Source organism: Bidens hawaiensis, unplaced genomic scaffold, assembly GCF_021521415.1.
Source record: "Bidens hawaiensis isolate Kalapana, Puna unplaced genomic scaffold, B.hawaiensis_p1.1 tig00051703_1, whole genome shotgun sequence".
NCBI classification, from domain to species: domain Eukaryota; kingdom Viridiplantae; phylum Streptophyta; class Magnoliopsida; order Asterales; family Asteraceae; genus Bidens; species Bidens hawaiensis.
The window spans coordinates 50,508-64,393 of NW_027499295.1; the positions used below are offsets into that span (position 1 = coordinate 50,508).

At 41.3% G+C, this 13,886-nt stretch overlaps 1 protein-coding gene across 1 annotated transcript in view; it reads right to left on the reverse strand.

The window, feature by feature from the left end:
- Positions 1–1,249: 1,249 nt before the first annotated feature.
- LOC143599273 (protein trichome birefringence-like 39) overlaps positions 1,250–13,886 on the reverse strand; it is a 28,106-nt gene continuing 15,469 nt past the window's right edge. The window contains exon 6 of the mRNA XM_077077262.1: positions 1,250–1,353. Coding sequence (XP_076933377.1) covers positions 1,304–1,353 — 50 coding nt within the window. The 3' untranslated portion in view covers positions 1,250–1,303. The remainder of the gene's footprint in view (positions 1,354–13,886) is intronic.

Genomic DNA, 13,886 nt, shown 5'->3' on the forward strand with positions numbered 1-13,886 from the left:
AACATTCTATTCTTGTGGGGGAGCACGTACGTGGTTTCTGTTTGGTCGTGACATCTCGAAAATAATGACGGCGGTCCCCTAGGGGGTACAACGCAGGTTTCCACTGATTGGTTCTTGATGTTGCTCTGGTCTCTTAAGGAATCTTGGACTGTGATTGGCCTGAGTACTAGCCAGTATGTACTGTTTTCCTCCTCTGTAGGTGACAACTCATTTAGCTTGTTAGTAGTGACAATGAGCTTGTCATGAAGCTCCAAGGTTTCGCGGTTGACGTGGACGGCTTGCGAGTGAATGGATTAGGTTCGCGGGCAATTATAGTTTACCCACAGGTGAATACGGTTTACCCGAGAATGATATCTGCACTTATACTGCATTCTTGAGTTTTTTATTTAAGGGTTTGGAAAAGAAAAGATAAGAAAATTTTTCTTTTTTCATTCTTGAGTTTTTTTTTAAGAAAAGAAAGAGTATGGAAAGAAAAATTAGACCTTTTATCCTTCAAAACTTTCCTGCCAATTATGGCCGGATTGTGAAGGAAAACTTTATAATATTACTAATTTACCCTATCTCAAATCTCTTTTCCATGTTGCTATGAGGACATTATAATTGCAAAGTTACAAAGTTTTTTCCTATCTTTTCCTTCCGATATTACTCAAGAATGTAATTATAGAGTAATACCTTCTTTTCTTTTCTTTTCTTTTATTTTAACTCGAGAATGTCTTTTAAGTATATAATTTCTTTTCTTTTCTTCCCCTATCCAACCTTATCATTTGTTTTCCTTATATTTTAACCCGAGAATGCAGTGTTATTGGGTGATTTTTATGTCTTTCTGGATGGGTCTAAGACTCTATCTCTTCAAGGTCTATAGATTTAAATCCATTACCACTAGATATTGAAAACAAGGGGTAAATATAATATATGAACACCATTTGCTTCTTTTTTGAAAAACATTGTTCTCATAATTCTTTTTCATAAAACAAAAATATAATCAAATTTCAAAGATATTACATGAATCATCAGTGTTCTCTCTTTATTACACTTACAGACTCTTATTATTACACTTACAATTCCGAATCAAAAACTATAAAAATTGGAAACTAATGTAGCCATCAAGATTATGACTAATAATTAGAAATAAATCACACACCGAATATGACGAATCCAAAGTGAACAAAGAAACGAATCATACACATCCCAAACAAGCATGCATGTTCGTATTATGTAAACATGGTACGCTAGTTCAAAAACGTCTTTGTATCATTTGTTCGTATACAAAGATCTCTATTCTAAAATCAATTCTCTCGACAACTTAGCCAGAGAGAGCTGCATAAAGAAGTATGTTCCAGGTATCTGGAAAACCTGTAGGTTCCCTGGACGGATCACACGAGATATCCCGATATACACAGGTGCGGAATCCCTGTGTAGATCGTTACGGACGTAGAACACAAGCTCACGAACACACGAACACGATACGAACAAACACACGTTATATTAATAACTCGAACCGTGATACTTACAGACTCTCGACCTCACGTCACTTGACTCACTGAATTACACGTAAATTAACCAACTAAAATCAACACTAAAACGGTTAAACCGTAACCTATATAAATACACGACAACTTCGCCTCAGGCGAAGTTGTCCTTAACTTCGCTTGTTCAACAAGTTCGCCTAGGCGAACTTGTCAACAACTTCGCTTGGTTAACAAGTTCGCCTAAGCGAACTTGTCAACAACTTCGCTTTAACAAACACATACACAAACAATATTACAGACTCGATTACAGACATTAGACATATGAACTACTGACATATATGCACCAACAGACTCCCCCTTGGCAGTAGCTTCATATCTTGATCTTTCAGCTCTTGTCTCGTAATCCTGTATCTTCACGCGTGCACTCCTTCTCTAACACACACCGTGACTACTCGCTGATATTTCCTTGCATCATCCTTCCAAGCAGGAATATAGAATATCTTCTTTTCATTCAACACTTGCAGATCAGCTTTCGATAAGTTAACAAGATGCATCGGATCATACACCCTCAGCACTTCTGGTTCATCTTTGTCTTCCATCACGGCTTCAGCAGTCTGGCAATCAACGTACCACCATTTTAGATTCTTCAACACATCTTGAGGCATAGTCTTCATTGGAACCTCCTTGATGCATCGGATCGGTTTGTACTTCATCACCATCCATGGCTTGCCATCTGCTCTCAATCCCCTTTCTGTATCCTCCACGAGCTTTCCCTTCTGTGGCTTTAATAATTCAAACTTCTTCTCTTTTACGCTTTCTTTCCACACGATCTTCCCAATCACTCTTGCCATGTTGTCGTCACTTCTATTTATCAGGTCCAACCTGGCCAAATCCTTCACCTCACATTCCGGCAACGTATTGAGAGATCTCAACATTCTTTTGAAGTATTGAATACCATCATAACGCTTCACCACAAACAACTTTATCTGTTCATCATATATCCAACAGGTAATTCCCTTCTTCGACTCAGCATAGCCTTTGATGTTATAACTCTTCTTGAACATGGATGGAACAGCAGGCTTCTTGGTCTTAATAAACCAATGAGCACAGCCTTCCTTCCACCTAGGCTGCTCCTCCCACTCAGTCTCATCCATCTCAGTACCCATGTCGGCTTTCTCAACATCAGGGATCTCGTGTTCAACGTCTTCTTCTACTATCTCTCCCTCTTCTATCCCATCTTCAATCACAATCTGCTCACCGATCTTCTCAATCACATCACTCGGCAGCACATCTTCATCAAACAACACATCATCGCTGAACATATCATCGTTCAGTTCCTTCAACGCATCAATCACGTCATCCTCCACCAGCACCACATCATCACCACCAGCCGCGTCGATAGACTCCCCCTCAGCTGTGGAAGTACCAAGAGCTTGAGAAGTTCTTGGCAGCTCACCACCTGCATCTTTCGATGCATTGGGATCATCGTCTCGGTCATTTCTTCTTTTCGTCCTGAGCTCGTCGCCTTTACAGCTCATCTCCCCCTGAGATGCTAAGAACTCCTTCAAGGCATCCATAACTTTTCCATGCTCAACCAGGAGGGATGCCTGTAGTTGATTTGCTTCCACTAGGCTTTGAATAGTCTTAGATTGCTCTGCCACGATCCGCTCTAGTGAAGCAATTCTCTCTGAGTCTGAAGTAGGCGTAACCGCAGGTGGTACCATACCTGATAACCCTGCAGCAGTGACGACCGTTGACTCTACAAATCGTGCAGCTACCACCGACTGAGTAAGCGTTGGAGGCGGTAGAGACACGATCTCCGGAGTCGAAGTCTGGATAACAATGATGGATGGAGTGCCAGCAGCTGATGTAGCCACCATGGGAACATCCGCAGCGCTTGTACTTGTAACCTGTACAGAAGAAGGAACGATAGACATACCAGACAGTGCGGCCGGAGCGAAACGTACCGTCCTTGAAGTCTCTCCAGCTCCCATGCCAGCACCTGTCCTTTCCCGTCTTGATCTTCTTATCAGCTTATGTATGTCTTCTTCCTCTTCTGACTCTTCATCATCCTCCGTTCTCTTTCTTTTCCCAAACGTTCTCTCTCGAGACACCATCAACCGTCTCCCCTCATCCATGATCTCATCCAAATCTGAGTCAGCTATCGAAGTTGCTGCTCTAGTAACACTTACACCCGAACCCTGTGCAGCCGAGACCTGCACCTCTTCAACTTGATCCATATCAAAATAACCTTGACCACCAAAAACAGCGTCAAGATCTATATCCTCTGCAGCCGACACAACAGGCGCAGCAGGAGCAGGAACAGCTTGAGTTGCTCTTGCCTGTCGCGGTTGAGGATCTCTGAACTCGTCCCCACCAGCAGGAACATACTCTGGGTTAATTAAAAACCCAAACAGTGGAGTATGCCTGGGACGACGTTCAGGGTTGCTCCTCGCACTTGAAGTGCGGCATTGAGAAAAGATACGTTTGCTCACAGATTCCAAGTATCTTATCGGGCGTCTCTGAGGTAAATTCGGAGCCACATGGTTCAATATCATCTGGATAAAACGTGGGTACATAATGAACCGCTTTCGAGACATCTCCCTTCTTTGTCTGTCAATCTCGTAAAAGACCATCTGACTGAAACTGAAGCGTTTATTGTAAGTCAGTGCAGTCATTGCAGACTGCATGGTCGCACCCATACCGTCAGTGCCCGCCTTCCTCCCAGACATGCAAACTATCATAACGTGCATGAGGAAGCGCCAACGATCTAGAAGGAAACCCTTCCTCCTCTGGGTATCACCTAATGGACCAGAGTAGCCCATTCGGAGAAACGCTCCATCGCGAAACGGAGCTACGAACTCAGTTGGGTCGTCCCTCGTCTCTTCTCCAAATCGTAATACCACCCGAATCTGTTCAGAATTGAACTGAACTTGTTGATTGTTCACAGTCGCTCTCATGACCGGGGGCTAAACACGACAGTCGTATTCGACCGTCTGCCAGAAGTCTTCGATATTTGGTAGAGATATCGGCAGAGTGTTTGTGATGGCATGAAAAATCCTCTAGCGTAGGAGGAAAGTTATGATCTCGCGGTAATCCTCAACGCCGCTCGCTTCCGGGTCAAGTGTAATGTACATATTGTGACCCGGGAAGAATTGACGTTGGTTATCACCATCGTCTCCCCCTGCACCTCCAGCACCAGCTACCGCAGCCATATCTGAAACAAACGAACCAAGTTAGTTAAATATTAAGACTTAGCACAAGTTCGCTTAGTTACCATGAGCGAAGTTGTGATAAACTCATTATAGGCGAAGTTAAAGGTGAGGCGAAGTTGGGAACAACTTCGCTTCAGCTTTAAGTTCGTCTAATTAATATTCAGGAAAATTGATCTAAGCGAAGTTAATGTTAACTTCGCCTCATCACAACATCGCCTCAGGCGAATTTAAGTTTCATGCGAAGTTACGGATAACTTCGCCTCAGGCGAACTTAAGCTTCGGGCGAAGTTACGGATAACTTCGCCTCAGGCGAACTTAAGCTTCAGGCGAAGTTACGGATAACTTCGCCTAAACCCTAACTTCGCCTTAATCTGAATCGGCGACAGTTAGGATAATTCAAAATTCAAAATCCGAGAATTTATGATAAGTTTGAAGATTAAGGACTCCGAATAACATGGTTTAAGGTTATCTAGACGATCAGAATAGTTCTTAACACGTAAAAACACAAGGTATGAAACTCGGTTTCAAAACCGATGGTCCGAGGGTTCGAAAACAATCGAAACAAACATTTAGACGCTTGAATGAACATTGACTATGTGATATAATGACATTTCGAACCTTGAATCGGTGTGAAAATCGGGAATAAATAACACGTAATCGGTTGAAAGAACAAGTTCGCCGGAAAAGTATGTTCGCTGTGGATATAAGTTCGCTGAATAATGAACAGATTGACTCTAAGAATTCTTTATATAGGGGCGGAGTTATACAGGCGAAGTTACGGATAACTTCGCCTAGGCGAAGTTAACCACAACTTCGCCTGTTCAACAACATCGCCTATATATTTACAGAATTTAACCTTATAAGTTTAACATTTTTCAATTAAGTTATAAAACTTTCCTTGAAGAACTAAACGACACGATCAAGTCTAAGTAACCAGTTAAAAAATCATAAAACTATCTAAGTACAAAAACTTAAAAAATTTAACGTATAAGGGATCAAATTTCAGTCTCGATAGGGACTGCTACGTTTTAGAAAAGATCCGAACAGGAATCATACTAAGTATGTGACTGTCACATAGATCTGTGTTTGGCTGTATTATGACATATAGAGACAGGTTGTAAGCAGGTATAACTTAAAGTGGTTTTCATCGTTTCAGTGATACGAGTTAGGTTCAATTATGCCTCAAAATTTAAGTGGGCACCAACTCAGAAATATTGATGCCTCCTATCTATCCTCAAAGCGTATTTGGCTTTCCCCAAGTCACCCCGAATTGATTTCGACCCATAGTGTCTGATTAAGTTGTAAGTATTCTTGATCTCCTTCCCGTTCTTCTCTCTTACTCAATGATTGTGAAGTCTTGATATTGTCATCTCTAATATGTTTCAATAACTCCAAATATATATATATATATATATATATATATTTTTTTTTTTGAATAAACATAGACTTCAAAGTAGAAATTAACTGCAAGTCCCGTATCTGGATCACTGCAGTATCTTGAGACGCTATCTTCACGGGAATCAGAACACACATGGGCTCGTGTATGACTGTGTAATCGCTTTTCTGCCTATCATTCGGAAAGATATATATGAAGACATGCAAAACTCTTAAGGAGTTTCCACGTAAAATCAAGTAAATTTAGTTTGTATCACATATACTTTTACGCACCATAAAAAGTTACCATGACATACAATGACTGTCCTAAAGCCTTTTAAGCCTAATAACTTCACTAGCTAAGCACACAGAATTAGTATCTCTATCATTTTCCAAGGTTGGATCAATTTTCCGTTTAAACATAGCTAACGAACTTCTTACGAAGTAACAGACTTGAAAAATAATTTCATTTCCCTTTTTCTTTCAAAATTTTAACATAAATCGCCCCGACCAAAACAAAGTCTTCAGGTAAACGGCTATCCCGAAGATCCAATGGATCAGCTGGACCAACCACATACAAGTATGTGTCCTTCTAACTAAGTATGATCGACTGATTTTAAGCGAAAAAATGAAAAACTTATCATAAACCGCCCCGATCACTATCAGTAATCTGGTTAATGGCTATCCTCAAAATCTACAAGTAGAAAATGAGGACCAAAACATATCCGAAGACATTCCTTCAAACTAATGTAACCGACATATTTTTAAGCGATTAGTGATGTTTTTTTTTTTTTTTTTAAATATCACAAGAAAAGCATGGTTACTCGGGATTGATTATCCCATTCAGTTCAATAAGGTTTTGAAATCTGGATTTGTCAAACGCTTTAGTATATAAATCAGCGAAATTATCAAGCGTATCCACCTTTTCAAGAATTATCAGTTTCTTCTCAGCACAATCCCGTATGAAATGATGACGTATGTCAATGTGTTTAGTTTTACTATGTTTCACGGGATTGTTAGTTACTGAGATAGCAGCTGTGTTATCAATGCAAATAGGAGTAAGTAAGAAATTCAGACCATAGTCGCGCAACTGTTGTTGTATCCAAAGAACCTGAGAGCAGCAGTTGGATGCTGCCATGTATTATGCCTCACAGGTTGAAATTGCGACTGAAGTCTGCTTCTTGCATTGCCACGACACCAATCTGCCACCAAGAAACTGACATCCTCCAGTTGTTGACTTACGACTCTGATTGCACCCTCCATAATCAGAATCTGTGTAAGCGACCAGCTCCAAGTCTCCTCCTCTCGGGTACCACAACCCCAGCTTCGGCTTGCCCTTGAGATACCGCAGTATCCTCTTTGCACCTTTCAAATGAGATTCTTTTGGATTTGCCTGAAAACGTGCACAAAGACAAACAGCAAACATTATATCAGGCCTAGATGCAGTTAAGTACATTAAAGAACCTATTATTGCCCGATATTGAGTTGGGTCCACATCTGCATCACCGTCTACTTCAGCACCCAATTTGTGATTGACGCAGATTGGAGTATCATATGGAGAACTGTCCTCCATCTTGAAACGCTTGAGCACATCATGAACATACTTCGTCTGATGAATGAACATCCCATCCTTCTTCTGATCAACCTGCAATCCTAGAAAGAAAGTTAGATCACCCATAGCACTCATTTCAAACCTTTTCTTCATAACGGCTTCAAACTCCTGACACATGGAGACTTTTGATGCAGCAAATATAATGCCATCCACGTAGACTTGTACCAGCAGGAAGTCGCTTCCATCTCTTTTGAAGAACAACGTGCTATCAGTTTTCCCTCTTTCAAAACCATTCTCGAGCAAGTAATCCGATAAGTTGAATACCAGGCACGAGGTGCCTGATGTAATCCATACAACGCCTTGCTCAACCTGTACACGTGATCTGGAAAGTTTGGGTCAGGAAAACCCGGAGGTTGCTCAACATACACAACCTCATCAACTTTCCCATTCAAAAACGCACTCTTCACATCTAGCTGAAATACCTTCATCTTTTCATAAGCAGCAAATGCCAAAAACAATCTTATGGCTTCCAACCTGGCGACAGGAGCAAACACTTCGTTATAATCAATCCCCTCTTGTTGATTAAAACCTTTAACGACCAGCCTCGCCTTGTTTCTTATAATAATCCCCTTATCATCTCTCTTGCACTTGAACACCCATTTTGTGCCTATCGCATGCACATTTTTTGGTTTTTCAACCAAAGTCCAAACTTCCATCTTCTCGAATTGAGCCAACTCTTCTTGCATGGCTTCGACCCACGAGCTGTCCTTTAAAGCCATTTGATAATTCTTCGGTTCAATCTGGCTTATAAAGCAGGTGTACAGGCATTCATTGATTATTCCTGTCTCCTTAATGCTTGTATAAACACAGGTGTGTTCATTCAAGCTACTTCTCGTTTGTACACCTGAGGACACATCACCAATCACATTATCCAAAGGGTGATCTTTATGAATTCTCGTGGTCGGAACAGAACCGACATGCAAATTATCTTCCAAATTAGAAGAGATGTCATCAATGGTTGTTTCATGCTGAGAGTGAAAAGGATTGATAAATTCTTCTTCAGCTGAGGCAGCAGGGGTACCGATAGTGTTTGATGAGGAAGGTTGACATTTATCAATCAGCTGTCTTTGCAATAGATTTTCTTCCTCATCAAGTATCATCTTCGTCGCAGCTCTTTCTTCTTCTTCAGAAATTTCCAAATCCGGTATGTTAAACGACTTAAAAAGCTTAACATAGTCGAAAAGCTCAGCAGGTCCATTGCTTGGTTTTGGCGGTTGGTAACTTGTGATGTCGGTGTTACACACCACCTCCACCTTGCAAGTCGAAGTATTGAAGACACGTCTGTTGGGAGTACCAACAACATAACCGACTAAGATTCCTTCATCGGCTACTTCCCCAAATTTAGAATTTGTCTTCAAGATCGAACAAGGGGACCCGAATGGTTCAAGACCACTCAAGTTGGGCTTTCTTCCATGCATAAGCTCGTAACACGTTTTACCAAGTCTCTTAACGGTTAACACTCTATTCAGAACATAGCAGGCTGTAGCAACTGCTTCAGCCCAGAACATCACAGGAAGCTTCGAATCTGCCAGCATAGTTCTGGCTCCTTCAATTAAAGTTCGGTTCTTCCTTTCAGCCACTCCATTCTGTTGAGGAGTATACGGAGCGCTGTATTGATGTTCAATTCCTTTCTGAAGACAGAAGATCTCCATCTCAAAATTCTTGAACTCCGTTCATTGTCACTCCTGATGAACTTCACTGTTTTACTCATGACGTTCTCAACTTTGGTAATCAAATTCTTCACCATTTGAGCCGTCTCATCTTTCGATTTCAGAAAATATACCCACGAATATCGCGAGTAGTCATCAGTGATCACCAAGCAGTAAGAAGTACCTCCTAGACTTTTTACATTCACGGGACCGAAGAGATCCATGTGAAGCAGTTCTAGAGTACTGGCAATAGAGTTGACCTTCTTGGTGAGATGGGATTTCTTGTGTTGCTTTCCCTTCTTGCATGCAATACATTTGTCTTCAAAGTTAAAACTTTTCAAGGGAACGCCCATCACAAGTCCATTCCTGACAATGTGGTTCATCTTCCGAAGATGAATGTGCCCCATCCTCCTGTGCCATAGTTCGGATTCCGATTCGCTTGCTTTCGTCATTAAACATGATTCTCCCGTGGCCATTTCAGTAGACCTCATATCCATCACATAAGTATTTGTATCACGTGGAGCTTTCATCACTATCCACTCGTCTGGTATCTGAAAACCAGGCTTCAACACGATCGCCTCATTCTTCGTGAAATGAACAGTGTACTCCTTATCACAAATCTGCGACACACTCAGCAGATTGTGCTTCAACTCTTCTACAAAGTTCACATTTTCAAGAGTTATTTTCCCATTGGACACCGTTCCTTTTCCAGTAATTCTTCCTCCACTTTCATCAGCAAAGCTAACTCTCGCTCCTTGAACAGGTTTTAAGTCGTTCAACAAGTATTTGTTACCCGTCATGTGCCGGGAACAGCCGCTATCTACAATCCAAAGACTGTGGGCAGCCCTGTTCAACTGTTCCTGCATAATAAAGCAAAGGATTAGAATCTAGGGACCCAAGACCAATTGGTCTTGGATCTATACATCCCGTACTTCTGCTTTCCAAAGTTAGCATTTGGATAATTCCTGTCAGTCCTATTAGGAAATCTCCATGGAAATTGAGTGTGAGACCTTCCAAACCTATGTGTATTGAAAGTATTATATCTTGTGGTTTGGTTATTAGCCTTGTTAAACTGAGGTTTGTTTCTGTGAAAACCAGAATTAGTTACATTTCGAAACTTTGAAGGGTTTTCATTTTTAGCAGTATTAAAATTACCATTTGGCTTACGCTCAGTTTTAATAGGCCTCACTCCTCTGAATTTCGGCGTCAGAGGGCAATCTGCAACAAGATGTCCTAACTTATTACACCTAAAACAACACCTATGCTCCATTTTCTTTTCAAAGGTTGTTTTGGATGTAGAGGCTGTGTTACCGGCCGTTCGTCTCACATAAGGTGGGACGTACGGGTTGAGTGGAGTGTTCTTTTTAGAAGTTTTATCTTTTTCTCCACCAGTGGGTAACACTACCTTCTCTTTTGTCTTACCTGATTCGGACAACTTATCCGAATCCGATGAGACTGGACTCGTAACAGAAATTTTCACACTTGAAACAGGCGAACTCGTTTCGCCACTACTAACACTTGGTTCTGAACTCGTAACCTTGATTGGAACTGTCTGAGGAACTTCAAAATCAACAGATTTCTGAACACTAGGGTTAAAAGTGTAATTGTGGTTATAAGGTGGTGGAACCTCGTGATAACCAATTCCTCCCCTCTTTGTAGAGGTACCTTGATCACTAACAAGGTGATCAAGAATAGCTGAGGAATTTCTGAACTGTTCAAGTTTTCGGTTCAGTTCCACCACTTTCACCTGGTGGTCAGCAATCTGCTTTTCTCGTTCAGCAATCAGTTTAGTCTTTTCTTCTGAAACCTCATAACTTAGATCAATTACTTCAATTTTTTCAGCAAGTTTTGTTTTTAAGCTTTTAACATCTTTTTCACATGCTTTTATTTTAACTTTGTAACTGTTTTCTCTTGCTTTCGTAAAGTGATGATCTTCTTTAAGAGTTTTAAATTTAGCATCTAAACGAACATACTGATCCGTAATGGTAGCAAGTTGCTCAGACAAATTCTCACATTTAGTACAAATAGATTTAGAGCTTACCTCGGAGAGTTGATCATTGTTATCTGCCATGAAAGCTTTTTCCTTACCAGTAGCTTCCTCTTCTCCTTTAATCTTCTCACATTCTTCATTCTCAACCTTAGCCATATTTGCCTGTTCACTAGTTTCATTCAAATGCAGGTTCCAGTTGTATTCACCTGCTTCTCTGGACATCATGGCATTAACTTCTTTACTACTCCCAGTGTGCTGTGCAGACCGGCCCTGACCACGTTCAACTCGCTCGTTTCTACACTCTTTGGCAAAGTGCCCGTTTTGTTGACAGTTATAGCACCTCACCTTAGACTTGTCGAACCCTGGCCTGCCACCAACAAACTTTCTCCCCGTCTTTCTCATAAACTTCTTCACTCTCCTCACTATCATGGCCATCTGCCATTGTAAATCCATTTCCTCCAGATCATCAGCATCGATCTGGTCATAGTCTTCATCCAGCATCGCTGGATCAACCATCTTTCCTTGAATATAGTTTTCATATGAAGCAATAAATGAAGCATAGAGGCCAAACTGCTCTTCAGCAGATTTGACGCTCATTGGCATCTTAGAGTAATTATTGCTTGAGGAACTTGAAGATCCACTACTCTTGCTTGCTGTCTGTTGAGTACCACTTGATCCACCCGCAACAAAGCAAACATCCCCATTTGAGTTTACTGACACATGCCCCTCCTGTGAAGAATTGGCACCCGACTCACCCTTCGAGTAGTAGGCGGCAGAATCAGTCTTTGAACTTGTATTGGAGTTTACTTTAGCACCGTACATGCCCGGATCTTGAACCTGATCCATAGATGTTTCTTTTCTTACCATATTAAGCTCAAAAGTTCTGAGCTTGTTGACAGCAGTTTCAAGATCATAAGTAGGGAAGTCCTTGTCTTCCCTCATTAGTACAGTATACATCTCCCATTTTGGTGGGAGGGCATCGAGAAGCTTTTCCACAATCTCTTCTTCTAGGTAGGAAATGGAGTAGTTACTCAATTCAGTCATTAGATGATAATATCGAGTGATAATATCATCAAGAGATTCGTTCTTCAAGTACTTTAAGACTGAAAATTGAGTTTTGAGCAACTTTATCTTTGACGCCCGAATACCTACATTCCCTTCAAATCTGCTCTCAAGAGCTTCCCAAAGCTCTCTAGCTGATGTATACTTTCTGAATGTATGGAGGATCTCCTGTGGAAGAGCCATTGTGATTGCAGCATGAGCCTTGCTCTCGGCTTCATACATCTTTTTCTCCTCCTCTTCCATTTTACTGTATTTCTTGATTTGGTCTCGACCCTCATACTCCATGATTGGTGGAATATATCCATCTTGGATGCATACCCACATTTTCGCATCCTGGTACTTAACATATTGTATGAACCGATCCTTCCACGCGACAAAATCGGTTCCCTTCAGCAACCTTGGGGCCTTTGTAGCTGACCCCGCTTCAACTTCCATCTTTACAAGCTCCGAAATGTTGATCGACGACATTCTTCTTGAAGACTAAGAAACCCGAAAAATTCTGAGTAGGCGAAGTTAAAAAATTTCCTCTGAACAGTACTGTAGGCGAAGTTAAGGATAACTTCGCTTAAGTAATAACTTCGCTGGATCCTTCTTAAATTCGCGTGACTGGGCGAAGTTGAGAATAACTTCGCTTAGGGTAAGCGAACTTAGAAAGTAAGCGAACTTGAAGAGAACTTCGATGAACTAGGCGAACTTGAGGAGAACTTCGCTGAGTTAGGCGAAGTTGAGGAGGTAGGCGAAGTTGTAAATAACTTCGCTTCTCCTTATATCTTCGCTGAAACCCTACGAATCCTGACGGCAACTTCGCCTGATGAACAGCAACTTCGCCTGACGAACTTAAACTTTCTGCAGATCTGAAAATCGGATTTTAACGACGTTTTTGACGGTTTAAAGGCTTGAACACACTGGTAGGAGGCTAGAATGAGCAAAAACACCAAAAACTCGTCCCGTGAATACCCGAAATGAGACGAATTCTACACCCGCGTGAATATCCCGAACCACACAAACGAGCAAAAGCTCTGATAACAATTGTAGGTTCCCTGGACGGATCACACGAGATATCCCGATATACACAGGTGCGGAATCCCTGTGTAGATCGTTACGGAAGTAGAACACAAGCTCACGAACACACGAACACGATACGAACAAACACACGTTATATTAATAACTCGAACCGTGATACTTACAGACTCTCGACCTCACGTCACTTGACTCACTAAATTACACGTAAATTAACCAACTAAAATCAGCACTAAAACGGTTAAACCGTAACCTATATAAATACACGACAACTTCGCCTCAGGCGAAGTTGTCCTTAACTTCGCTTGTTCAACATGTTCGCCTAGGCGAACTTGTCAACAACTTCGCTTGGTTAACAAGTTCGCCTAAGCGAACTTGTCAACAACTTCGCTTTAACAAACAAATACACAAACAATATTACAGACTCGATTACAGACATTAGACATATGAACTACTGACATCTATGCACCAACAGACTCCCCCTTGGCAGTAGCT